The sequence below is a fragment of the Phyllopteryx taeniolatus genome, unplaced genomic scaffold (assembly GCF_024500385.1).
Source record: "Phyllopteryx taeniolatus isolate TA_2022b unplaced genomic scaffold, UOR_Ptae_1.2 contig_24, whole genome shotgun sequence".
In the NCBI taxonomy this organism is placed as follows: Eukaryota; Metazoa; Chordata; class Actinopteri; order Syngnathiformes; family Syngnathidae; genus Phyllopteryx; species Phyllopteryx taeniolatus.
In genome coordinates, this window is record NW_026903162.1 from 990,946 (window position 1) to 1,017,013 (window position 26,068).

General features: G+C 42.2%; 1 protein-coding gene and 1 long non-coding RNA gene across 6 annotated transcripts in view; one reads left to right on the forward strand and one right to left on the reverse strand.

Moving 5' to 3' along the window:
- Positions 1 to 26,068, forward strand: part of znf408 (zinc finger protein 408) — a 65,888-nt gene that overhangs the window by 20,024 nt on the left and 19,796 nt on the right. For all 4 annotated transcript variants that reach the window (XM_061765013.1, XM_061765014.1, XM_061765015.1 and 1 more), the window contains 2 exons: positions 5,970 to 6,184; positions 20,203 to 20,930. In XM_061765013.1, the coding sequence (XP_061620997.1) occupies positions 5,970 to 6,184; positions 20,203 to 20,930 (943 nt within the window). The remainder of the gene's footprint in view (positions 1 to 5,969; positions 6,185 to 20,202; positions 20,931 to 26,068) is intronic.
- LOC133473353 (uncharacterized) lies at positions 9,248 to 13,605 on the reverse strand. 2 transcript variants are annotated; one of them, XR_009787046.1, is made up of 3 exons: positions 13,203 to 13,605; positions 11,598 to 11,778; positions 9,248 to 9,637 (listed from the first exon to the last, which is right to left on the reverse strand). It is a non-coding gene; the product is annotated as an uncharacterized LOC133473353 (long non-coding RNA). The 2 variants fall into 2 exon arrangements; XR_009787045.1 differs by having other exon boundaries at positions 13,207 to 13,602.

Consider the following 26,068-nt stretch of genomic DNA (forward strand, 5'->3'; position numbering starts at 1 on the left):
ATTACTTTTATTAATAACCCAAGTGCCTTATGTTAATCCAAAATGTTAGTAAACCCCAAACACGCATGTGTAAGAAAGTCAAAATGAGGTTTAGGCTTTCTTCGGAGGATATCAATATATGGACAATTATTAGGCAACTATCTGTGTGCAGAATTATTATATAATCGAATGAAAAACATTTTCCCATCTCTTGTTTTTATTTTCATTATTTGAGAATTATAAACAACTGAAAACTTTCCAATAGAAATTGATAGAAACTATATATATATATATATATATATATGTATATGTATATGTATATGTAAATACATACATATATTGTAGCGTATATTGGTGTTTGGATAAATGTAATTTATTTAAAAAAATAGTTGAACACCTGCGTTCACTTCCGGGTTAGTCCGATCTACGTTTTTAACGTTAAAATCAAACAAATTTTGTTTCTCGTAAAGGGCACCACGTCACTTTTTAAATGTATAAAATTTTGGAAAAGCGACAACAAACCTTTTATCAGTCTCATAATAGAAATGTTGCTACATTTTATGAAATACGAATCCTAGATTACAGAGGCTTCATTATTAAACTCAAAACACTCATAAACACAACAAGGAGTGGAATTTTATTGAATATGTAATGAAATCTACAAGGGATCTATAGGGAAACACACAATGGGGTCTAACTACAGAAAGAAAATAACACTAATAATGGTGAAAGAAAGAAAAATAGGTTTACGAAAAGGGAACTAGAACATCGTGTTTTGCTGGACTAAAGTTGATAACGTGAGCAGTTAATGCGTTCAGTCCGAACGAGAGAGAGAGACAGTGAGAGAGAGAGACAGACAGACAGACAGAGAAAGAGAGAGAGAGAGAGGGAGAGAGAGAGAAAGAGATCCCCAAAATTATTAGGTACGAATATTGTACATTCTAGCAACGCCTGTTGTGCTGTACTCATGACCGTAGATCAGTTGGTCGGTGGGGATGGTCTTTCTCCGGAGATCTCAGGAGGAAAACTAAGCAGGTTTAGTCGAAGAAGTAAAATGATGCACAAAATTAAAACTAAAAAAGAGGCAGAAGAAGAAAAATTGTTGTCATCTCGGGGTGCGCCAGTAATTTTCCTGCCGATTGAACCGGTGGTGGGCCCGGCTCCTGCTAGTAGCTCCGCCAACCAATCGTGGCTAGGGAAAGTGATCGAAGCCGCATGGCCGGCTTCGTCGATTGAAAGCGCCGCCGGCTTGCTTGCAATGGGTGTTCGTGCACCTGGTGGCCGGAGGACAAAAGAAAATAAAGGGCAAGGGGGATGGCCATAAAGCCCCGCCTGGAGGAGGGCTGCAGTGATGAGAACTTTTTAGAACTTTCTCCCATCTCCCGACAGCGTCTCTGGAGCTCAGCCACAGTGATTTTTGGGTTCTTCTTTACCTCTCACACCAAGGTTGTTCTACCCCGATTGCTCAGTTTGGCCGGAGGGCCAGCTCTAGGAAGGGTTCTGGTCGTCCCAAACGTCTTCCAATTAAGGATTATGGAGGCCACTGTGCTCTTAGGAACCTTAAGTTCAGCAGAATTTATTTTGTAACCTTGGCCAGATCTGTGCCTTGCCACAATTCTGTCTCTGAGCTCTTCAGGCAGTTCCTTTGTCAACATGGGGTGCTGCGTGTACTTAATAAGGGAAAAAATGAACTTTTAGCAAATGGCTACAATATAACAAAGTAAAAAATTTAAGGGGCTCTGAATACTTTCCGTACCCACTGTATATATGTACAGTGGGGCAAAAAAGTATTTAGTCAGCCACCAATTGTGCAAGTTCTCTCACTTAAAAAGATGAGAGAGGCCTGTAATTTTCATCATAGGTATACCTCACCTATGAGAGACAAAATGACAAAGGAAAATCCAGAAAATTACATTGTCTGATTTTTAAAGAATTTATGAGCAAATGTGTATATATATATTTATATAGATCGATAGATAGATAAAATGTTGTGTGTGTGTGTGTATGTGTGTGTGTGTGTGTGAATGACCAATATTGCCATGCTTCTTTTCAATAATTGTGATAAGCCTTCCATCCATGGATTCTGTCAGTTTCTTGATTCACAATATCGTCAATCATGTTTTTGTACAGCAGAAACCACAGCCTCCCAGACATTGTTACGACGAGAGGTGTACTGTTTTCCTTCACTGTTTAAGAACTGCCCACAAGTTCTCAATTGGCTTCAGGTCAGGTTAGGAAGGGGGTGATGTCATCAGTTTTTTGTCTTTCAGGCCTTTACTGGACAGCTACGCAGAAGAGTACTTGGATGCATGTGATGGAGCATTGTCCTGCATAAAAATCTTTTTTTTTTGAAAGATGCAGATTTCTGTACCACTGCCTGAAGAAAGAGTCTTCTCAAAACTGACAGTATGTTTGGGAGTTCATTCTGAGCCCATCTTCACCCCGAAAAGGTCCAAGCAGCTTATCGTTAATAATACCAGCTCATACCAGTATCACACTTACATTTTGCTGGTGTCTTAAGTCGAAGTAGAGCTCTGTGCCCGTTCGTGATCCAGCCAAGGGCCCTTCGATCTGGTCCATCAAGAGTGACTCTCATTTCATCAGTCCATAAAACCTTTGAGAAATCTGTCTTCAGATATTTCTTGGCCCAGTCTTGACGCTTCAGCGTGTCTTGTTCAGTGGTGGTCTTTTTTCAGGTTTTCTTACCTTAGGAATATCTCTGAACACTGAACATCCTGTACTTCGAGGTATTCCAGGTAGGTTGCGGTTCTGAAAAATGCTTGATTCTTCTGAAATCATTGGTTGTTAATTTGTTTTTTTCTCTCAAAACATTTCTTGCGAGTCTGTTGACTATTCGCAGAAAAACCTTTGATGGTTCTGTGATCGCACCCTAAAATCTTAGATATTTCAAGAATGACTGAGAGACTTTATATAATTTTTTTTACTTTTCAGAGTCAGTTAAATCTCTTTTTTGGCCCATTTTGCTTCAAGAAAAGAAGCTGCCTAATAATTATGATTTGATCATTTTACACTTGAGACTGTATCCTTGGATGCACATGTTTGGAAACAATGAGTCCCAGCCCTGGAAAAATTAGTCACTGCAACTTATGGAGTACAGATACAGTAATCCTCCACTGTGTCCCTCTAAACTGCAGGTTTTTATTTGTACAACTTGTACCATATTTTTTTGTTAGCCATTTTGCTTGCTCTCTCAATATATTATGTTTCAACCTGCCACGATAGCAAATTTTTTAGGACGATATATTTTCGCCAAAACTATCACGATAAACAAGTGTTTTTTTATGCCACTGATATATTATAGAGCAAAAAAATTCAGTTAATATAATTAAGAACAATTAACTTTCAGTTCTAAAGAACATTAAACATGGGCTTTGTAATATAAAACAATAAATGTCTTAGCTAAATAAAAAATATAAATAAATCCAAAACCACACTTAAACAAAAATTAAACATTTGGCACATAAGTATCGAGTCATTAATTGTCACAATTAGTAATCGTATGGTATTAGACGGGACCCAAAAGCAGACGGAGGCGGAGGAAGTAGATGAGAATGGTTTATTTGGGAGTATCTCAGGGTTTGTATATCCAAGGCGTGATGGTGGTCCGTTGGAGCAAGGAATGTGCAGGAAGCGGAAGCGTGGGCAGGTGGAAGAGTTTGACGGCGTGGCTGGAGCGGGCAGTGAAGCGGGAGACACGGGAGGAACACTGGAGGCAGATGAGAACACAAGAGGCCAATACAAATGTGGGTGGCCAAGTAACTCATCAAAGACAAGAGGAGGAATCACGAGAGTCGGCCTGTGTACCATGGACGAGTGTGGATACTCTGGCGTTGGATCTGGCAGGCTTAAATGCAGGCAGTGATGAGTGCTGATTGAGAACAGGTGCACGGGTGAGGAGGTGACGATTGGTGGAGAGAGAGGGAAAAGAGAGGCACAAAGTGCCACCCAAGCTCCAAAGAGGAACTGCAGGGCACAGCTCATGACAGTACCCCTCCCTCAACGGACGCCTCATTCCAGGCTGAACCGAGGTAGGAATGATGACTTTAGTGATCGGAAAAGGACCGATGAAGCATGGCGTGAGCTTATGTGATTCGGTCTGGAGAGGAAGGTCACGGGAGGAGAGCCAAACCATCTGACTCACCTTGTATTCAGGTGTAGGGGAGAAATAAAGATCTGCCAGCCGCGGGTTTCTTTCAGCTGAACGAGCCAGGGTAGCCCTGATGTCCTTCCAAATAGCATGGCATAACATGCCATAAAGGGAGGCGTACCTGTGTCGGAGCTGGTGAGGGAGTTGTGGGCATATTCAACCCACGGGAGAAAGGCGCTCCAGGAGGCGGGATTGCGTGCAGCAGCGCAGCGCAGCGCAGACTGCCTCTGATTGGCGAGCACCAGGACAGGATTCGTACTTTTCGATGTGTGTGGAAGCTCTTCACCAGCAGACACACACGCACACACACATACATAGGGTGGGTCTAAAACCACGCGTCAACAGATGCAGATTAAATATGTGTCATGTGTCCCTGCTCATTTTTGTACATCTCAGATGCAGGACGCAAATCAAACGAGATTCCTCATTATGCACGCCTTAATATAAGTTGTTGATATCCACACCCACACCACACCCACACTCATTACACAAATAGCACCTGCTATGCTTAAATCCATTAAGCATTCAGTTTTATCCAGCTGGGAGCTCGGAAATGTGTTGATATGGTCAAAATACTTGTGTAATGCCTAATAATTCTGCACACGGTGTTGAAGGAGTCCTGTATTGTAAAAGCAAAGATGTAGTGTACATCAAAGAGTGTTCAATAGGGATGGGCATTTGGCAAAATATCATTGATCAACTGTGGTAAAATATGATTAATTAATTGACGGTGATGATAATAATAATAATAATAATACATTATTATTATTATTATTATTATTTTATCCATCCATGCCTCTGGTAATTGCAGCCAAATGTTGCGCTCCATTTTGCATTAATGGCTTCAGATTCGATTAATCACTCATTACACAAATAGCACCTGCTATGCTTAAATCTATTAAACATTCAGTTTTATCCAGCTGGGAGCTGGTCAAAATACTTGCCTGATGCCTAATAATTCTGCACATGTTGGAGAAGGAGTCCTGTATTGTAAAAGCAAGGATGTAGTGTACATCAAAGAGTGTTCAATAGGGATGGGCATTTGGCAAAATATCATTGATCAGCTGTGGTAAAAATTATTGATCAATTAATTGATGATGATGATAATAATAATAATAATACATTATTATTACAATTTTTTTTATCCATCTATGCCTCTGGTAATTGCAGCCAAATGGTGTGCTCCATTTTGCATTAATGGCTTCAGATTTGATTAATCAATTGTGACAACAATTCCATCCAACATAATTTATTATTAATTGATTAATTGATTTGTTATGCACAACTATAGAGTACAGCCATGGCAGACACTCACTGAAACAGCATACGTATTATTCACAGTAAGGGGTGTCTGTGTACAGAATGCCATAACCCAGCTTTCCTCTTCTAAACGCATATACCTGTATATACAGGGTTATTCCTTCTTGAGCATGTCATGGTTTTTCCTCATCAGTAATTTTATATCGCTGTCTTCATCTGTTAGATACAGAGTGCCAGCACTTTTACCTGCTTCATGCAGTGTACTGAATGATTTAAAAAAATCAGCTTGTTTTTCTATCTTAAAGTAAAAGTGGATAAGACTAAGTGGAGTCATGCTGTGTTAAGCCACAGGGCACAAATAAAGTGTTTATGGTTCTAATTGCGGTAGTGTTTGGCAATGAGCAAGTACATATTATATCACAGAGCTATTTGAATTACTTTATAGCTTTGCATTCCTTGATTTGAGCACAGGAAACAGAAACAGTTTTTTCTTCGCACTCCATATGCACTATGAGCACCCATTTGTAGACTTAAAAAAAACTGTTGCTTTTGTCTTCCACAGCTTTGCCTGCCAGGTGCAAAGCAAAGCTCTGCACAATGTGGCAGTGCAATGTACGTGTGCAGAGATGTGTGTGGGCAAGTGTGTGAGTATATGTTTGCGTGTGTGTCATGAGATCCAGCCAGGAACGGAACTGTTGTTGGGTGGTGAAATTGAGAGAAGAAGTGATGCAAGAGACAGACTTGATGTACAGGACATCTCTGAAGGACAACAAAGAGGTAACAAGATACTGTACAGTGCTGATTGTAGTTACAGGGAGACATTTGGCTGGAAATAATGCCCTCGAAACAAACGCCATCAAGTCACACAGCATTACAGTGAACCCCCGCTATTCGTGGTGGATAGGGACAAAGCTCTGCTGCGAACAGTGAAAATTTGGAAGTAAAAAGTTTTATAATTGCCCATAGATGCCACAAGATTGCATTGTCTAAATCAGGGGTGCCAACACCTTTTCAGCATGCAAGCTAAAATGACCAAGTCAAAAATCATCTACCTCTTATAAAAATCCAAAACGTATAATAATTACAGGGCTGTCAAAGTCAAAGAGTTAACTCATGATTAATCACAAACAAATGATCGCAATAATCATGTATAAACTCAAATTAATCACTCAATTTGTTTTTGACATGCACACGCGGATGGATATGTGCAGTGCAGGTTGCTAAAAGGTCAGTGATCAGGTCAGTGCTTATATCAGTGCCAAGATGAGTGAGCAGACTCAGACCGGTGTGCTCGGCAACAAATTTTGCTTCAAAAGTTACCTCGATGAGACTTTCGGGGTGGAAAAAGAAGGTAATTTGCATTTAGTGTAGTGTGCAACTCTCTTTTCATTGAAGCATAAGTTTAAAATACCATTTCAAGGCAAAATGCGGTACTTTGTGTGGTATAGTTGTTGCCTGTGATTAATCGCGATTAATCAAAATTCAAGTGTGATTAATCTGATTAAATCATTGATTGACAGCCCTAATTTATTGATATGTTGAGAAGTCTTTATTTTTACAATATATTTTTGTGTACCTTGCATATGTGCATGAACCTATATTGCATAATACAATTAGTGTATGTAGCCCACTTAGCAATATAAGTAATATTAAGTCTATAAATAAAAATTTGGCCAATCAGAACTAGGATCAGAAGAAACAGGATTCTTAGAGATAATGACACAAACAGATTAACAATTGCTTAGCAATGCGTATATTGTTACAACAAAATAAAAAACAAAATAATTCAAACAAATGTGCACAAAAAAAATAAATAATGAGAGCACTTGTCCTTGGTGCAAATCTTGCAAGTTTACTTGTCCATCATGATCAACATATTATCCAGAAGAATGTATCTGAATGTTTGTCCCACCACGACCATCCGTCCAGCACGGAATCTGGAGTTTATTGTGGAGCTCTTCTCAAGGGTTTTTAGGTTAGCTCGCCATCTGGAATGTTCACATTGTCCAAGATTCTGCTATGGTGGACTGGTCCCCACATTTGTCCGACACCCAAAAAACAGTAAAATAAAAAAAATAAAATAAAATAAAAATAAATAAATAAATAAAAAAAATATATATATATACACACATTTACAGTACCACCAGAAAGTATTCACACCCCTTCACCTTTTCCACATTTTGCTATGTTATAGACTTATTGTAAAGCTGATTTTAGTATAGTTTTCTTCAAACATAATAAGTACATAAGTATTCACACCCTTGGCTTAATATTTTGTTGAAGCACCTTTGGCAGCAATCACAGCCTCAAGTCTTCTTGGCTACAGTGGGTACGGAAAGTATTCAGACTCCCTTTAATTTTTCAGTTTGTTGTATTGCAGCCATTTGCTGAAATCATTTAATTCATTCTTTTTCCTCATTAATGTACACACAGCACCCCATATTGACAAAACAGAATTGTTGACATTTTTGCAGATTTATTTAAAAAGAAAAACTGAAATATAATAAGTATTCAGACCTTTTGCTCAGTATTTAGTAGAAGCACCCTTTTGAGCAAATATAGCCAGGACTCTTTTTGGGAATGATGCACCAAGTTTTTCACACCTGGATTTGTGGATCCTCTGCCATTCCTCCTTGTAGATCCTCTCCAGTTCTGTCAGGCTGGTTGGTGAACATTGGTGGACAGCCATTTTCAGGTCTCTCCAGAGATGCTCAATTGGGTTTAAGTCAGGGCTCTGGCTGGGCCTTTCAAGAACAGTCACGGAGTTGTTCTGAAGCCACTCCTTCGTTATTTTAGCTGTGTGCTTATGGTCATGGTCTTGTTTTAAGTGTAGATTTTAGTGGTTGGCTAACCGACATTTACACATGGGTTACATGTAATTTTTTTGTCCTTACCTTACTCTGATGACTTGCACTGAATGAAAATACTGTTGACAAAGTCTGTTGGTTTGAGAATTGGCTGATGTTTTTTTACTGGCGTTGTGGTGCAATGCAGAATGCAGCCCTATGGGGGGCACAAGTCAGTGCAAACTGTAGGCCGGTCCAAAGCCCGGATAAATGCAGAGGGTTGCGTCAGGAAGGGCATCCGACTTAAAACCTTGCCAAACAAATATGAGCGTTCATCCAAAGAATTCCATACCGGATCGGTCGTGGCCCAGGTTAACAACGTCCGCCACCGGCGCCGTCAACCTGCAGGGCGCTGTTGGAAATTCAGCTACTGTGGGTCGAAGTCGAAGTCAAAAAAGAAGAAGAAGAGGTGGAAAGCGGGTTTTTCGGCAGAAAGAGAAGAGGAAAACACAGAGCCTAGAACTGAATGTGGGGACTTTGAATGTTGGGACTATGACAGGAAAATCTCGGGAGTTGGTTGACATGATGATTAGGAGAAAGGTTGATATATTGTGTGTCCAGGAGACCAGGTGGAAAGGCAGTAAGGCTAGAAGTTTAGGGGCAGGGTTTAAATTATTTTACCATGGTGTAGATGGGAAGAGAAATGGAGTCGGGGTTATTTTAAAAGAAGAGTTGGCTAAGAATGTCTTGGAGGTGAAAAGAGTATCAGATCGAGTGATGAGGCTGAAATTTGAAATTGAGGGTGTTATGTGTAATGTGATTAGTGGCTATGCCCCACAGGTAGGATGTGACCTAGAGGTGAAAGAGAAATTCTGGAAGGAGCTAGATGATGTAGTTCTGAGCATCCCAGACAGAGAGAGAGTCGTAATTGGTGCAGATTGTAATGGACATGTTGGTGAAGGTAATAGGGGTGATGAAGAAGTGATGGGTAAGTACGGCATCCAGGAAAGGAACTTGGAGGGACAGATGGTGGTAGACTTTGCAACAAGGATGCAAATGGCTGTAGTGAACACTTTTTTCCAGAAGAGGCACGAACATAGGGTGACCTACAAGAGCGGAGGTAGAAGCACACAGGTGGATTACATCTTGTGCAGACGATGTAATCTGAAGGAGGTTACCAACTGTAAGGTAGTGGTAGGGGAGAGTGTGGCTAGACAGCATAGGATGGTGGTGTGTAAGATGACTCTGATGGTGGGGAGGAAAATTAGGAAGACAAAGGCAGAGAAGAGAACCATGTGGTGGAAGCTGAGACAGGACGAGTGTTGTGCAGCTTTTCGGGAAGAGGTGATACAGGCTCTCGGTGGACGGGAAGAGCTTCCAGAAGACCGGACCACTGCAGCCAAGGTGATCAGAGAAGCAGGCAGGAGAGTACTTGGTGTATCTTCTGGCAGGAAAGGAGAGAAGGAGACTTGGTGGTGGAACCTCACAGTACAGGAAATCATACAAGGAAAACGGTTAGCTAAGAAGAAGTGGGACACTGAGAGGACCGAGGAGAGGCGAAAGGAATACATTGAGATGCGACACAGGGCAAAGGTAGAGGTGGCAAAGGCAAAACAAGAGGCATATGATGACATGTATGGCAGGTTGGACACTAAAGAAGGAGAAAAGGATCTATACAGGCTGGCCAGACAGAGGGATAGAGATGGGAAGGATGTGCAGCAGGTTAGGGTGATTAAGGATAGAGATGGAAATATGTTGACTGGTGCCAGCAGTGTGCTAGGTAGATGGAAAGAATACTTCGAGGAGTTGATGAATGAGGAAAATGATAGAGAAGGGAGAGTAGAAGAGGCAAGTGTGGTGGACCAGGAAGTGGCAATGATTAGTAAGGGGGAAGTTAGAAAGGCATTAAAGAGAATGAAAAATGGAAAGGCAGTTGGTCCTGATGACATTCCTGTGGAGGTATGGAAGCATCTAGGAGAGGTGGCTGTGGAGTTTTTGACCAGCTTGTTCAATAGAATTCTAGTGCGTGAGAAGATGCCTGAGGAATGGAGGAAAAGTGTACTGGTGCCCATTTTTAAGAACAAAGGTGATGTGCAGAGCTGTGGCAACTATAGAGGAATAAAGTTGATGAGCCACACAATGAAGTTATGGGAAAGAGTAGTGGAGGCTAGACTCAGGACAGAAGTGAGTATTTGCGAGCAACAGTATGGTTTCATGCCTAGAAAGAGTACCACAGATGCATTATTTGCCTTGAGGATGTTGATGGAAAAGTACAGAGAAGGTCAGAAGGAGCTATATTGTGTCTTTGTAGATCTAGAGAAAGCCTATGACAGAGTACCCAGAGAGGAACTGTGGTACTGCATGCGGAAGTCTGGAGTGGCAGAGAAGTATGTTAGAATAATACAGGACATGTACGAGGGCAGCAGAACAGCGGTGAGGTGTGCTGTTGGTGTGACAGAAGAATTTAAGGTGGACGTGGGACTGCATCAGGGATCAGCCCTGAGCCCCTTCCTTTTTGCAGTGGTGATGGATAGGCTGACAGATGAGGTTAGACTGGAATCCCCGTGGACCATGATGTTTACAGATGACATTGTGATCTGCAGTGAAAGCAGGGAGCAGCTGGAGGAACAGTTAGAAAGATGGAGGCATGCACTGGAAAGCAGAGGAATGAAGATTAGCCGAAGTAAAACAGAATATATGTGCATGAATGAGAGGGGTGGTGGGGGAAGAATGAGGCTACAGGGAGAAGAGATGACAAGGGTAGAGGACTTTAAATACTTGGGGTCAACCGTCCAGAGCAATGGTGAGTGTGGTCAGGAAGTGAAGAAACGGGTCCAAGCAGGTTGGAACGGGTGGAGGAAGGTGTCAGGTGTGTTATGTGACAGAAGAGTCTCTGCTAGGATGAAGGGCAAAGTTTATAAAACAGTGGTGAGGCCAGCCATGATGTATGGATTAGAGACAGTGGCACTGAAGAGAAAACAGGAAGCAGAGCTGGAGGTGGTGGAAATGAAGATGTTGAGGTTCGCTCTCGGAGTGACCAGGTTGGATAAAATTAGAAATGAGCTCATCAGAGGGACAGCCAAGGTTCGATGTTTTGGAGACAAAGTTAGAGAGAGCAGACTTCAATGGTTTGGACACGTCCAGAGGAGAGAGAGTGAGTATATTGGTAGAAGGATGATGAGGATGGAGCTGCCAGGCAAGAGAGCTAGAGGAAGACCAAAGAGAAGGTTGATGGATGTCGTGAGGGAAGACATGATGGCAGTTGGTGTTCGAGAGGAGGATGCAGGAGATAGGCTCTCATGGAAAAGGATGACGCGCTGTGGCGACCCCTAACGGGACAAGCCGAAAGGAAAAGAAGAAGAAGAAGAAGTTGTGGTGCAATGCAGGCAGAGAATGGGACTGACCTATTTCCGAGTCACAGTTATACAGTTGACTCGATCCAATTCCAAAACAGGTGCCTCTCGTGCCTACGTGGCGGTCATGTTGAATCTGGGGCATTGACGTGACGGCCATGTGATGATGAGCTATTGTCTATTGTGCGTAGAGCTCTGGCAGAGACGGAGCGGCATGGTAGCGGCTTTGACTCTGAGGAATACAAAACAAGTTTTTGGAGTTTGGAACATGCTATTCTTGGTAGAGTAACAGTTTTGTGTCAACCCGTTCACCTTTGGCAATGGATTTGGATCTAGGAAGCACACTAATTCCAAAAATCAAAATCTAAAAACCAATAATTTTGTACTGTACAGTACAAAAACTAATAAAAAGTGCTTCAATGTAATGGACAATCGGCTATATCGGACGACCCCCTGACCTTAGTAGTCTGTTCAGTTCTCACTGTATAATATTTGCATATTATCATTATCTTTGAGACTGATAACTTTTTCTTTCCCCCAAAGGCTTGTGTAAACACAGTCATGTCATCATCACTCAAGGCTGTCCACCGTTTGAATAAAGGGTTTTGAGCAGTCTGGCAATTCAAGGATTAATCCAGCACTAACCAAAACTTCCTCCCATTTGTCCAAGAGATTATGTCCGAAGCTGACAATGGAGTATCATATATCAAAGATGCTAATGACACGGTCAGTTGTGCATAATTACTGATCCAGGATATGCAATAATTTGCCACACCAAAAAATAACTATTTTTTTCGTATGGAGTTTCGTATCGTTATTAGCTGTATGCCTAGTCTCAGCTAAGGATTTCCGAAAGGCCACTGTGTCCCTTCTTAACCATAAAATATCATGTATTGTCTACAAATCGTGTCATTTATAATCCTTTTGGGATTGTTTTTTGCATTATATGCAAATTAGCCTATATCGATTGATATAATGATGATGATATAAGCATGATAATGCTAATTTTAGTCCTGTGTTTGCAGCATGTCGAATTGGCTCTAAGCGATTCTATGAATCGTGATTTGTGGTAATCAAATCTGCACCTTTAGGCACTGAGGGAATCCTGACCGGCTCCCCGTTTAAAGGGTTGAAGCTCCCCGTTGTCCCTGCTTATTACACAGTGGACCATAACCGGTGACGGGAGCTTGCTTAAGACGGTGTCGAGAGAGATTCGCCAAGGTTCTCACAGTCACTTGTGAAGTGTCGGCACGGCTTACGTTCGGCCTCAGCTGAACAACGTAACCTTGGCAGATGTTGGGTGAAACTAACCACGCTTCTTTAAAGCTGCTCTCTCCCTGTTGATCTTGGGGTCTTGGAATTGACCTAGGAAATTTAGACCGTCTTGGTGTGACAGTCAGGACCTGTTATTATTAAAATTATAGCCGAAACAACCTTTCAAAAATAGAACTAAAATAATTAAGTGCTGTTTGTAATTGTTATTAAATCTGCTAACGTAAGATAACACTACGCTTATTACTCTTAAAAGAAAAGAAAGGGACATTTTTCAATGCTCAGAAAAAGGTACTATAATGAATAGAATTTTGCAATGGCAAAAGCATCAAATAATAAAATTAAAATTCACAAAAAGGAACTGTGTGTGAAACATCTACTCACTCACAAATGAAATGTTCCAAGCCTTTGAAAAGAAAACCAAAACAATCCAAAAACATAAATTCAAGGAAAGCATTTGTTTATATTCAAAGTTTCAATTGATGGATAATAAAAAAAGTCCAAAATGTGAAAGTCCAAGAGGTGTGGGTTAAGAAGAGAGAGGTCAATGGCTCCAGTCCCTCTGGTCGTTGCTAAACTCGTCTATTTTGTTCTCGCCCATTCGCTATAAAGCCTTTTCAAATGATAATTTTTTAAACTGCCTCTCTAATCATCCTGCGTCTTACACAAAGTTAGAAATGAGACGAAGCAGTTAACCTCAGTTGCTGTCCACCGGGAGAACAAGAGCACTAAAATTGCAAGTTTTTGGCTTTTATAAGACGTGGGCCTGACCAGGAGTGTGCGTCATTTGCATGCTTTTACTCGACCTATGAGAGCACTTCGGAGCCCTCCGGGAATGGCCCGCTCTCATCTCTCTATAAAGTAATGTTATGAACTATTGGTTACTTTTGTTTTGTGCCCTTGTTCTGTGCCCTTAAAGGATCATAAAAACAACGCTTAGAGACAGATTACATCATGATAATTTCCCAAGTCGTCTGAAACTTCTTGCCATTGACGTCTCTTCCAGTAAATGCTCTTCCTGTGTTGCCATGGAGACAAACCATAGTTAAGCCTGGCTCCCACCGGTGGGCATTGTTTTACCCACTGTGTTTACTTTGTCAATGGATTGCTCACACCTGATCAATCATGCAACAGTGTATGTATCCACAAATCATTCCTTATCACATCACCAAACATCATTAAAATCACATGATGTAAAAAAATTCCATTGGAACTCCCACTTTACAGTGAAATGTCCTAAACACTTCCTCAACTATCTCACATATCCCATTGTGCACACAGATGATTGTGGGTTTCTAACACTTAGTTACCAAAATATTTGTAATAAGCTGTTCCATGTTATATATGTCTACTAATATGCATTGAGCAAGCAAACGAGTGTAAGACTATTGTAGCATTTGTGTGACCTTTTTAACCTCTACTTTGGCTTCATCTTATGGCCAATTTGTAATTGTGCATGACTTGTTTACCTTCACTTCTGTGGATGTCGAGAGCAACACATTAGCCACCATCTGGTGGACATTTGCAGTAACACATTCGTAGCTAATTGCATTAATAATTTTGTGAACGTGTAGTGTATATTGGTTGAAATGTAAATGTAATTAATTTGGAAAAAGATGCCACCTGGTGTGGCGGGAGCGCGTCCGCTACACATGCATCTGGTTAACAATTCAATTATATTTCATGCTATCAATTCCACATTTTATTCATTGCATTATGCACTTTTTAGGCCTATTTGGGTCACCAATCGAAAGCAATGATTGCTACATTGTGTCACCAATCGACACTTTGTACACCAGAGCACAAATATAAACACTTTGTGCTAAATGACAAAAAAAATCCACCTTGGAGATCAAGATCGAGATTAATTATAAACATTTCTATGGAGACAACATTTTCTTCCTTGCAGCTATGTGAGAAAAGAATTGCTCATGTCAGCTGAAATCCTTTCAAAAATGATAGTGTGAGGTGACAATGACTAATTGGAAGCTGAATCATATCTGGCAAACACAAAGTTACCTTAATTAAACAAAAAACACTGACCCAGAAAGCAAACCCGAGGCCAATTTATCATATCATTTATCAAAGAAATTATACTCTCCCATTTTGCCTATCCTTTATTATTTTTGGTTGAAGGATGTTTTCCTGTGTGGATATTGATGAGACTACAAATGACCTAATAAAATCTCTGCAGCATGAGATTGTTCCTCTTACCAAAAAAAAACAAAAAAACAAGCTTGTATTATTAACTCCTTGTTTTTATTAAACGCAGAGTTAAACAGATCAGCAATATTATATCATAAAACAATCAAATAATTGTGGGATTCAATTAAGCAGCTGCTAGAGGGAAATTTGCTTTGGTTGCTTTGTTGAAATTGAAATGCCTGAGAAACTAAAACTGCATTGAAAGTAATATAAGCAGAAGGTCAAAATCAAGATGGTCTACATTCATTTGTCACTTTATTAGGCACCCTTACATTATACATGCAGTTTGACAAGAATTGACAAATTTTTTGTACTTTTGTATTTTTTACCCCAATGATCAAGAATTACAGTCCTTAATGAATTCAGCCTGTTTTGAGGGGGCAGTCCTGTCTCCGGCAAATGAGCCACTGTACAGGGTTGTGACAAGACGAGCAGCAGCCCAGAGTGTGAGGGAAAAGCAAGCCCCGTAAAGATAAATTCAAAGCACTGATTTGTTTTCGCTTGTAGAGGCAGCGCTTCACCAAACCACTGAATTCATCCATCCATTTTCTTCCGCTTATCCATGGTCGGGTCGCTGGGGCAGTAGCTTTAGCAAGAAAGCCCAAATTTCTCCCTCCCCAGCCACTTCATCCACCTCATCCATCCCCTTCCGGGGGGATCCCGGGGCATTCCCAGGCCAGCCGGGAGACATAGTCTCTCCAGCGTGTCCTGGGTCGTCCCTGGAGTCTCCTCCCGGTGAGACATGCCCGGAACACCTCACCAGGGAGGCGTCCAGGAGGCATCCTAATCAGATGCCCAAGCCACCTCATCTGGCTCCTCTCAATGCGGAGGAGCAACTGCTCTACTCTGAGCCTTTCCCGGTTGACCAAGCTTCTCACCCTATCTCCAAGGGAGAGCTCGGACACCCTGCAGAGGAAACTAATTTTGGCCATTTGTATACAGGTCACCCATGGCTCGTGACCATAGATGAGGGTAGGAACATAGATCAGCCGGTAAATTGAGAGCTTCGCCTTTCCCCTCAGCTCCTTCTTCTCCAAAATGGAGCGATACACAGTCCGCATCACTGCAGACGCTGCACCGATCTTCCGTCAGGCCACTCTGCCATAAAGCCCTGACTGGTGGAGGGCTGCAGTGATGGTTGATTTTCTAGAACTTTCTCCCATCTCCCGACTGCATCTCTGGAGCTCAGCCACAGTGATCTTTGGGTTCTTCTTTACCTCTCTCATCAAGGCTCTCCTCCCCGGATTGCTCAGTTTGGCCGGACGGCCAGCTCTAGGAAAGGTTCTGGTCGTCCCAAACGTCTTCCACTTAAAGGATTATGGAGGCCACTGTGCTCTTAGGAACCTTAAGTGCAGCAGAAATGTTTTTGGGATCTTGGCCAGATCTGTGCCTTGCCACAATTCTGTGTCTGAGCTCTTCAGGCAGTTCCTTTGACCTCATGATTCTCATTTGCTCTGACATGCACTGTGAGCTGTAAGGTCTTATATAGACAGGTGTGTAGCTTTCCTAATCAAGTCCGATCAGTATAATCAAACACAGCTGGACTCCAATGAAGATGTAGAACCATCTCAAGCATGATCAGAAGAAATGGACAGCACCTGAGTTAAATATATGCTGTGCTCTGACATGCACTATGACACTATGGCTGTGTGATATTTCATTTTTTTTGTTTTTTTTTGTATAAATCTGCAAAAATTTCAACAATTCTGTTTTTTCTTCCAATATGGGGTATTTTGTGTACATTAATGATGAAAAAAAATGAACTTACATGATTTTAGCAAATGGCTACAATATCGTCCGTAGCCTAAGCGCTCTCCAGTACCCCCCTCCAAGGACTCCAAAGTGGGTGGGTACTCTGAAATGCACTTGCATGTGTCCGCAGGGACACACCCCTGGGACCTTTTCACTGGGTTTGGGGCAACTCACTCATTGCAACAAATAACTCACAAGTAAGCAAATTGCTTGGGTATCCCCTCACTCACATTCTGGTCCTATAGATATTTATAATTTACATAGCCACTCCCACCACACTTCAGTTTGTACAGCCGGCTTTATGACCCTTGTCCTGAATGCTTCCTCTCCTGTCCCTATCCTGTCTTATCTTGTTCTGTCCTTCCCTCACAGGCTGTAGCACTACTGCCTCATACAACACTCATATCTAATGTGTAATTGTTCCAGATATACAGAGATATACAGTGGGTACGGAAAGTTTTCAGACCCCCCTTAAATTTTTCAATTGCAGCCACTTGTTAAAATCATTCAAGTTCATTTTTTTCCTCATTAATGTACAACCCCAATTTTAATGAAGTTGGGACGTTGTGTTAAACATAAATATAAACAGAATACGATGACACAATACAAATCATGTTCAACCTATATTTAATTGAATACACTACAAAGACAAGATATTAAATGTTCAAACTGATAAACTTTATTGTTTTTAGTAAATTATCATTAACTTTGAATTTTTGGGCTGCAACACGTTCCAAAAAAGCTGGGACAGGTGGCAAAAAAGACTGAGAAAGTTGAGGAATGCTCATCAAACACCTGTTTGGAACATCACACAGGTGAACTCGCTAATTGGGAACAGGTGGGAGCCATGATTGGGTATAAAAGGAGCGTCCCTGAATTGCTCAGTCATTCACAAGCAAAGATGGGGCGTCTTTGTGAACAAGTGCGTGAGAAAATAATTGGAGTTTAAGGACAATGTTCCTCAACGTACAATTGCAAGGAATTTAGGGATTTCATTCCTAAAAAAGCCAGCATCAAAAGCTGGCTTCTGTGATGGTATGGGGCTGTGTTAGTGCCAATGGCATGGGTAACTTACACATCTGTGAAGGCACATATGCTGCCATACAAGCAACGTCTTTTTCATGGACGCCCCTTTCAGCAAGACAATATCAAACCACATTCTGCACGTGTTACAACGGCGTGGCTTCGTAGTAAAAGAGTGGGTGTACTAGACTGGCCTGCCTTCAATCCAGACCTGTCTCCCATTGAATATGTGTGGCGCATTATGAAGCGTAAAATACTACAACGGAGACCCCGGCCTGTTGAACAGCTGAAGCTGTACATCAAGCAAGAATGGGGAAGAATTCCACCTACAAAGCTTCAACAATTAGTGTCCTCAGTTCCCAAATGTTTATTAAATGTTGTTAAAAGAAAAGGTGATGTAACATAGTGGTAAACATGACCCTGTCCCAGCTTTTTTGGAACGTGTTGCAGCCATAAAATTCTAAATTTATGATTATTTGCTAAAAACAATAAAGTTTATCAGTTTGAACATTAAATATCTTGTCTTCATAGTGTATTAAATATAGGTTGAACGTGTTTTGCAAATCATTGTATTCTGTTTTCATTTGTTTAACACAACGTCCCAACTTAATTGGAATTGGGGTTGAATTGGAGCCAAACTGAGCAATTGGGGGAGAAGAGCCTTGGTGAGAGAGGTATAAAGAAGAACCCAAAAATCACTGTGGCTGAGCTCCAGAGATGCAGTCGGGTGATGGGAGAAAGTCAACAATCGCTGCAACTCTCCACCAGTCGGGGCTTTATAGCAGAGTGGCCTCTCCTCAGTGCAAGACACATGAAAGCCCGCATGGAGTTTGCAAAAAAACACCTGAAGCACTCCAAGAAGCTGAGAAATAAGATTCTCTGGTCTGATGAGACAAAGATAGAAATTGTTAGCCTTAATTCTAAGTGGCATGCGTGGCAAAACCAGGCACTGCTCATCACCTGTGCAATACAGTCCCAACAGTGAAGCATGGTGGTGCCAGCATCATGCTGTGGGGGTGTTTTTCAGCTGCAGGTACAGGGAGCCTTGTTGCAATCAATGAAAAGATGAATGCGGCCAAGTACAGGGATATCCTGGACGAAAACCTTCTCCAAAGTGCTCAGAACCTCAGACTGGGCCAAAGGTTCACTTTCAAAAAGACAATGACCCTAAGCACAGAGCTAAAATACCGAAGGAGTGGCTTCAGAACAAATCTGTGACTGTTTTTGAATGGCCCTGCCTTAAACCCAATTGAGCATCTCTGGAAAGACCGGAAAATGGCTGTCCACCAACGTTGACCATCCAACCTGACAGAACTGGAGAGGATCTGCAAGGAGGAATGGCAAAGGATCCCCAAATCCAGGTGTGCACCATTCCAAAAAAGACTCATGGCTGTATTAGCTCAAAAGGGTGCTTTTACTAAATACTGAGCAAAGGGTCTGAATACTTATGGCTATGTGATATTTCAGTTTTTCGTTTTTAATAAATCTGCAAAAATGTCAACAATTCTGTTTTTTTCCTGTCATTTTGGGGTACTGTGTGTACATTAATGTGGAAAAACATGAACTTAAATGATTTTAGCAAATGGCTGCAATATAAAAAAAAGAGTGAAAATTTTAAGGGGATCTGAAAACTTTCCGTACCCACCGTATAGCTTGTCCTGTTCTTCCCTCACAGGGTGTAGCACTACAGCCCCATGCAACACTCATATTTAATGTTTCATTGTTATATACAATGTAATGACTTACTTTTCTCATCCTGTTTACAATTAGTGCTTTGTCTTTTGTCTTCGTTTCTCTCTCCCCTCTAGAAGCTTTGTTCTGTTAGACTGATTCTCAATAAACTTCAATTATAATACTAAGAAACCACAGCAGCAACTTAAAAACTCCACTGTGAAATAGTAAAACTGTTCCGGCATAAAAGGGATACAGATCCTCCATTCTGCTTGACCTAGCAGTCGAACAGGACAGAAAAAAAGAGGTGGGGGGACCCATGTTACTATTTCTGGTTGTGCCCGCCCAGGCTTGGCTCCAAATGGGGGCTCCGGTGAACCGCGTCCGGGCAAGGGAAAACGTTTTTCAGTATTTTTAATCATCATATGGGTTTTTGGAGCTGTACTTTGTCTGGTCCCTCAACTTAGTCCTCTTTTCCATGCATAAAGCACCAGACAACTTAGCTCCTAGCATAATTGGGACACACAAACCCCTCCACTACGAAAAGGTGACGGCTTAAGGAGGGACCACTGAATTACATTGGACAATTAGTGTTGTGGATCTTTAGCGGACACATCACCAAATGCAAATGCCCCATTGTTTTCAATTAATAATGCTATAAACATCACATTTATGGCTACATGTTTAGAATTTCCAGTCAACTAAGAACTTTAAACTTTTTTACATTTTTCAGAATACCCAATGAAATTATTAAGGGGTCTGGAAAAGGATGTGACCAACCCACAGATTATTCAGGAAAGACAAGATGACCAGACAGATGAAGAGGAAGGACGGACCAAAGAACCTTATGAACTCTCAAAGATTCACTCAGCCACACTCAGTCTTAACAGAGGTAGACAGGAGGAAAGTAGCTCTGTAGTTAACACTGCAGCTAACGTAGTCAGTACTGTTATGATATCAAATGGCCACACTGACAGTACCGACAGTGTCATGGCTGCAGTGCACACTCGGTTAAAGTTGAACTCTACGGACAGGCAGAGAACCTTAGGTGGCCCAGCTCCTTCTGTCCGCTGTAGCTCTCGCCTGGCTGCCAAACCACGACAGGTTCACTGTCTGACCAGCCGAATAAAGAAACCCCCTGTCCACCCACTCCCAAACAGACATATAGATAGGCAGGAGAGTCTCACAGAGGTTGCCAAGTCCTCTGCAGAAACAGTGCTTTCCATGGGAACATCAAATTCTGATGCTGTGGCCGTTAGAGCAGCAAATTTGACAGTTGACGCTCCCACTTGCTGCCCAAAAGTGAGAGAGAGGCGTTACCGGTGTTCCAGTTGTGGGAAGAAGTTCTACCAGATTTCCCACTTAAAGAAACACCAGTTGAGTCACACAGAAGCTAAATCCTTCACCTCTCAGGACTGTGGCAAAAACCATACCTCTGCAGATAACCTCAAGGCCCACCAGGTAGGAGTCAGCTAATTGCTTCTTTTTGTTTGACAAATTATTTATAAAAATTGATTTCTTTTTGGCGGCACGGTGGCCGACTGGTTAGAGCGTCAGCCTCACAGTTCTGAGGTGCGGGGTTCAATCCCCGTCCCTGCCTGTGTGGAGTTTGCATGTTCTCCCCGTGCCTGTGTGGGTTTTCTCCGGGCACTCCGGTTTCCTCCCACATCCCAAAAACATGCATTAATTGGAGACTCTAAATTACCCGTAGGTGTGACTGTGAGTGCGAATGGTTGTTTGTTTCTATGTGCCCTGCGATTGGCTGGCAACCAGTTCAGGGTGTACCCCGCCTCCTGCCCAATGACAGCTGGGATAGGCTCCAGCACGCCCTCGACCCTAGTGAGGAGAAGCGGCTCAGATAATGGATGGATAATTTCTTTTTTTTAAATTGTACTTCCCCCGATAAAATATAATTAAACTGGTGTATAATATACACTGTATATGAGAATCCCTTGACATTTTTATAAGATAATCAGACTAATACTAACTTCAATCACCAGAGAAAACACTGAATAGGACTAGGCGATATGGCTGTAAAGTGTATAACGATACAAGTATTTCTAATCAGTCAGTATCGATAATTATTACTAGGGTCGCGGGCGTGCTGGAGCCTATCCCAGCTATCATCGGGCAAGAGGCGGGGTACACCCTGAACTGGTTGTAATTGAACTGGTTGTAATTATTGATATATATATATATATATTTTTTTTTTTTTCAATGTTTTTTTTAATTCAAAATAGGGCCCAGAGAAAAAAGGCAGAATTTTGAAAAAAATATTTTAAAATGTAATATTTAACCCTTAAAAAGAGGTCAACACAACAATCATCTCTGTTGTTGTTGTTTTTTTAAATAATCCATTTTGTGTCGTGATACCATTCCATTTCTGGGGGACACTTGGTCAGTACAGGACTCCACCAGGTCTAGTGTCCCCCATGACTGTGCTGGTCTAGTAATACCAAATTATAATTATTATTATTATTATTTTTTTTTTTTTAAATCAGGTAAACTGATTTCAGAAGTCTTTTATTTTGAAATGCAACACCAGCTCTTCATGGACCTTGTTTTGATGGAGTCCGGGTGTGGTCAAGTGTCACCCTGAACTGGACTGGTCCTATGATACCAATTATATTTTATAGCTTTTTTGAATTCGGGTATTATTGTAATCATATATCATAGATTTAAAATAAACTATTATTTAAATGCTACTTTAGATCCAAATGTAACCTTCCTGGGTACATTTCGAGGACAGTCTACTTCCAATGAAATCCAAAGTATTGAAGTCCCTGTAGTATTTGTGAGGCTTTTATTTTAAAGGTGACCCCATCACAGCGCGTTGGCGGCATTTTGCCGTAATGCATAGTACTGTAGGAACAATTCTTGTTGCAGCTTGCTTGACAGTTTGTGGCTGAGATGGTAAAATACAACTCAGATTCAGGGGGAGCAGTGTGGTTTTTGTACTGGCTGTGGAACAGTGGATCAGCTCTACACCCTCGGCAGGGTCCTCGAGGGTGCATGGGAATTCGACCAACCAGTCTACATTTGTTTTGTGGACTTAGAAAAGGCGTTCGACCGTGTCCCTCGGGGAGTCCTGGCAGTGTGCTTCGGGAGTATGGGGTACCGAAACCCCTGATACTGGCTGTTCGTTCCTTGTACTGTTCCCAGTGTCAGAGTTTGGTCCGCAATGCTGGCAGTAAGTCGGATTCGTTTCCAGTGAGGGTTGGACTCCGGCAAGGCTGCCCTTTGTGACAGATCCTGTTCATAACGTTTATGGACAGAATTTCGAGGCGGACCCGAGGCGTAGAGGGGAACCGATTTCGTGGTCTCAATATTGCATTCTCCTTTTTGCAGATGATGTGGTTTTGCAGATGACACAGTGGAAGACTGGTTAGCACATCTGCCTCACAGTTCTGAGGACCCCGGTTCAAATCCGGCCTCGCCTGTGTGGAGTTTACATGTTCTCCCCGTGCCCGCGTGGGTTTTATCCTGGTAGTCCGGTTTCCTCCCACATCCCAGGAACATGGATGGTAGGTTGATTGAAGACTCTAAATTGTCCGTTGGTGTTAATGTGAGTGTGAATGGTTTGTTAAAATGTGCCCTGTGATTGACTGGCGACCAGTTCAGGGTGTACCCCGCCTCTTGCCCACAGTCAGCTGGGATAGGCTTCAGCACGACCATGAACCTAATGAGAATAAGTGGTACAGAAAATGAATGGATGAATGAATGTGGTTCCGTTGGCTTCATCAAGCCGTGATCTCCAGCTCTCACTGGAGCGGTTCGCAGCCGAGTATGAAGCAGTTGGGATGAAAATCAGCACCTCCAAATCTGAGACCATGGTCCTCAGTAGGAAAAGGGCGGCATGCCCTCTCTGGGTCAGGGATGAGATCCTGCCCCAAGTTGAGGAGTTCAAGTATCTTGGGGTCTTGTTCACGAGTGAGGGAGGAATGAAGCGGGAAATCGACAGACTGATTTGTGCAGCGTCTGCAGTGATGCGAACTTTGTATTGGTCTGTTGTGGTGAAGGAGCTCTGCCGAAACTCTCAATTTACCAATCGATCTACATTCCTTTCCTCATCTATGGTCCGTGACCAGAGAACAAGATCCCATGTACAAGCGGCCAAAATGGGTTTTCTCCCCAGGGTTTCCAGGGTCTCCCTTAGAGATAGGGTGAGATGCTCGGTCTCTCTACGGACTTTGTATCCGTCCGTTGTGGTAAAGAAGGAGCTAAGCCGAAAGGCAAAGCTCTCAATTTACCGGTCGATCTATGTTCCTACACTCACCTATCGTCACGAGCTGTGGGCCGTGACCGGAAGAACAAGATCCCGGATACAAGCGGCCGAAATGAGTTTCCTCCGCACGGTGTCCGGGCTCTCCCTTAGAGAGAGGGTGAGAAGCTCGGTCATTCGGGAGGATCTCAGAGTAGCGCCGCTGCTCCTCCACATTGAGAGGAGCCAGATGAGGTGGCTCGGGCATCTGATTAGGATGCTTCCTGGACGCCTCCCTGGTGAGGTAATGTCCCACTGGGAGGAGACCCCGGGGACGACCCAGGACATATGCTGGAGAGACTGTCTCCCGGCTGGCCTGGGAACGCCTCAGAATCCCCCCCAGAAGAGCTGGAAGAAGTGGCTGGAGAGAGGGAACTCTGGGCTTCCCTGCTAAAGCTACTGCCCCTGCGACCCGACATCGGATAAGCGGAAGAAAATGGATGGATGGATGTCTTGCCAATATGTACTTGATTTTGTCATATACTACGTGTTTGCTAAAGGACTCAGCGAGGGTTTTCTGAGTTTGTTTTGCAGATTTTCTGATATTTTCTTTAGCGGAAGTTGTGTATGGAAGGCTGGATGGATATTTTATTTATTCCGTGAGGGTAATTAGATTTATTTGCTTCATAATAAAGTTTAAAACCTTTACACATAACTAGGTGTTTCTTATGAAGAAAAAAAGCTCAAGCTTTACATTGGCGGGCACACGCACATGCATAATTTTGAAACGATGTTATGATGACGTAATGACCGCAGAATCTTTCATCTTTTTTTTTTTATATACCCAGTGACAAATTTAGCAGCCTATATTGGTAATACAGTACAAGGTTCAAAGAGTAAAGAAGTGGGTGATCCAGAGCTGACAAATGTTACGGAACTTTCGTATTTTATTACTCAAATCACTGAACGTTGACTTGTTACAACCATGTGTGTGCGTAATGCTTTAAAAGACCTGGGGGGCAGGCAGGGCGGATGATCAAAGCGTCGAAACTCAGAAACAGCACTGAGGCACTGAATCCCAGTATGGCACGTGCATCCTCCTGACCCAAAACCAGCCACCCAAGAAATCCTGAGTATGTGTGTGTGCCCAGATGTGGCTAGGGTTGCATGATATTGGGAAAAAATGATTGGGAAAAATGCAATTTTTTATTTTTAAACCTGCGATATACAGTGAGTGCAGAAAGTATGCAGACCCCCTTAAATTAATGAGGGAAACATTAACTTAAATGATTTTAGCAAATGGCTGCAATATAACAAAGAGTGAAAAATTTAAGGGGGTCTGAATACTTTCCGTACCCACTGTATATTGCGATGTGAAATAATACAGGATCAGTGTTGGGAACGCGAACTTCAAACCCTATTCCAATTATGTTGGGACGTTGAGTTAAACAAATACAAACAGAATACAACGATTTGCAAATCATGTTCAAACTATATTTAATTGAATACACTACAAAGACTAAAAATTTTATGGCTGCAACACGTTCCAAAAAAGCTGGGACAGGGTCATGTTTACCACTGTGTTACATCACCTTTTCTTTTAACAACATTCAATAAACGTTTGGAAACTGAGGACACTAATTGTTGAAGATTTGTAGGTGGAATTCTTTCCCATTCTTGCTTGATGTACATCTTCAGCTGTTCAACAGTCCGGGGACTCCGTTGTCATATTTTACGCTTCATAATGCGCCACACATTTTCAATGGGAGACAGGTCTGGACAGCCGGCAGGCCAGTCTAGTACTCGCACTCTTTTACTGCGAAGCCACACTGTTGTAACACGTGCAGAATGTGGTTTGGCATTGTCTTGCTGAAATAAGCAGGTGCGTCCATAAAAAAGACGTTGCTTGGATGGCAGCACATGTTTCTCCAAAACCTGTATGTACCTTTCAGCATTAATGGTGCCTTCACAGATGTGTAAGTTACCCATGCCATTGGCAGTAACACAGCCCCATACCATCACAGATGCTGGCTTTTGAACTTTGCGTCCATTACAGTCCGGATGGTTCTTTTCCTCTTTGGCCCGGAGGACACGACATCCACAATTTCCCCACTGTATTTGTAAACTGTATTTACTGACATTGGTTTTCTGAAGTGTTCCTGACCCCATTTGGTGATATCCATTACACATCAGTTTTTGATGCAGTGCTGCCTGAGGGATCGAAGGTCACGGGCATTTAATGTTGGTTTTCGGCCTTACCTCTTACATGCAGTGATTTCTCCAGCTTCTCTGAACCTTTTGATGATATTATTGACCTTAGATGATGAAATCACTAAATTCCTTGCAATTGTACGTTGAGGAACACTGTCCTTAAACTGTTCGACTATTTTCTCACACA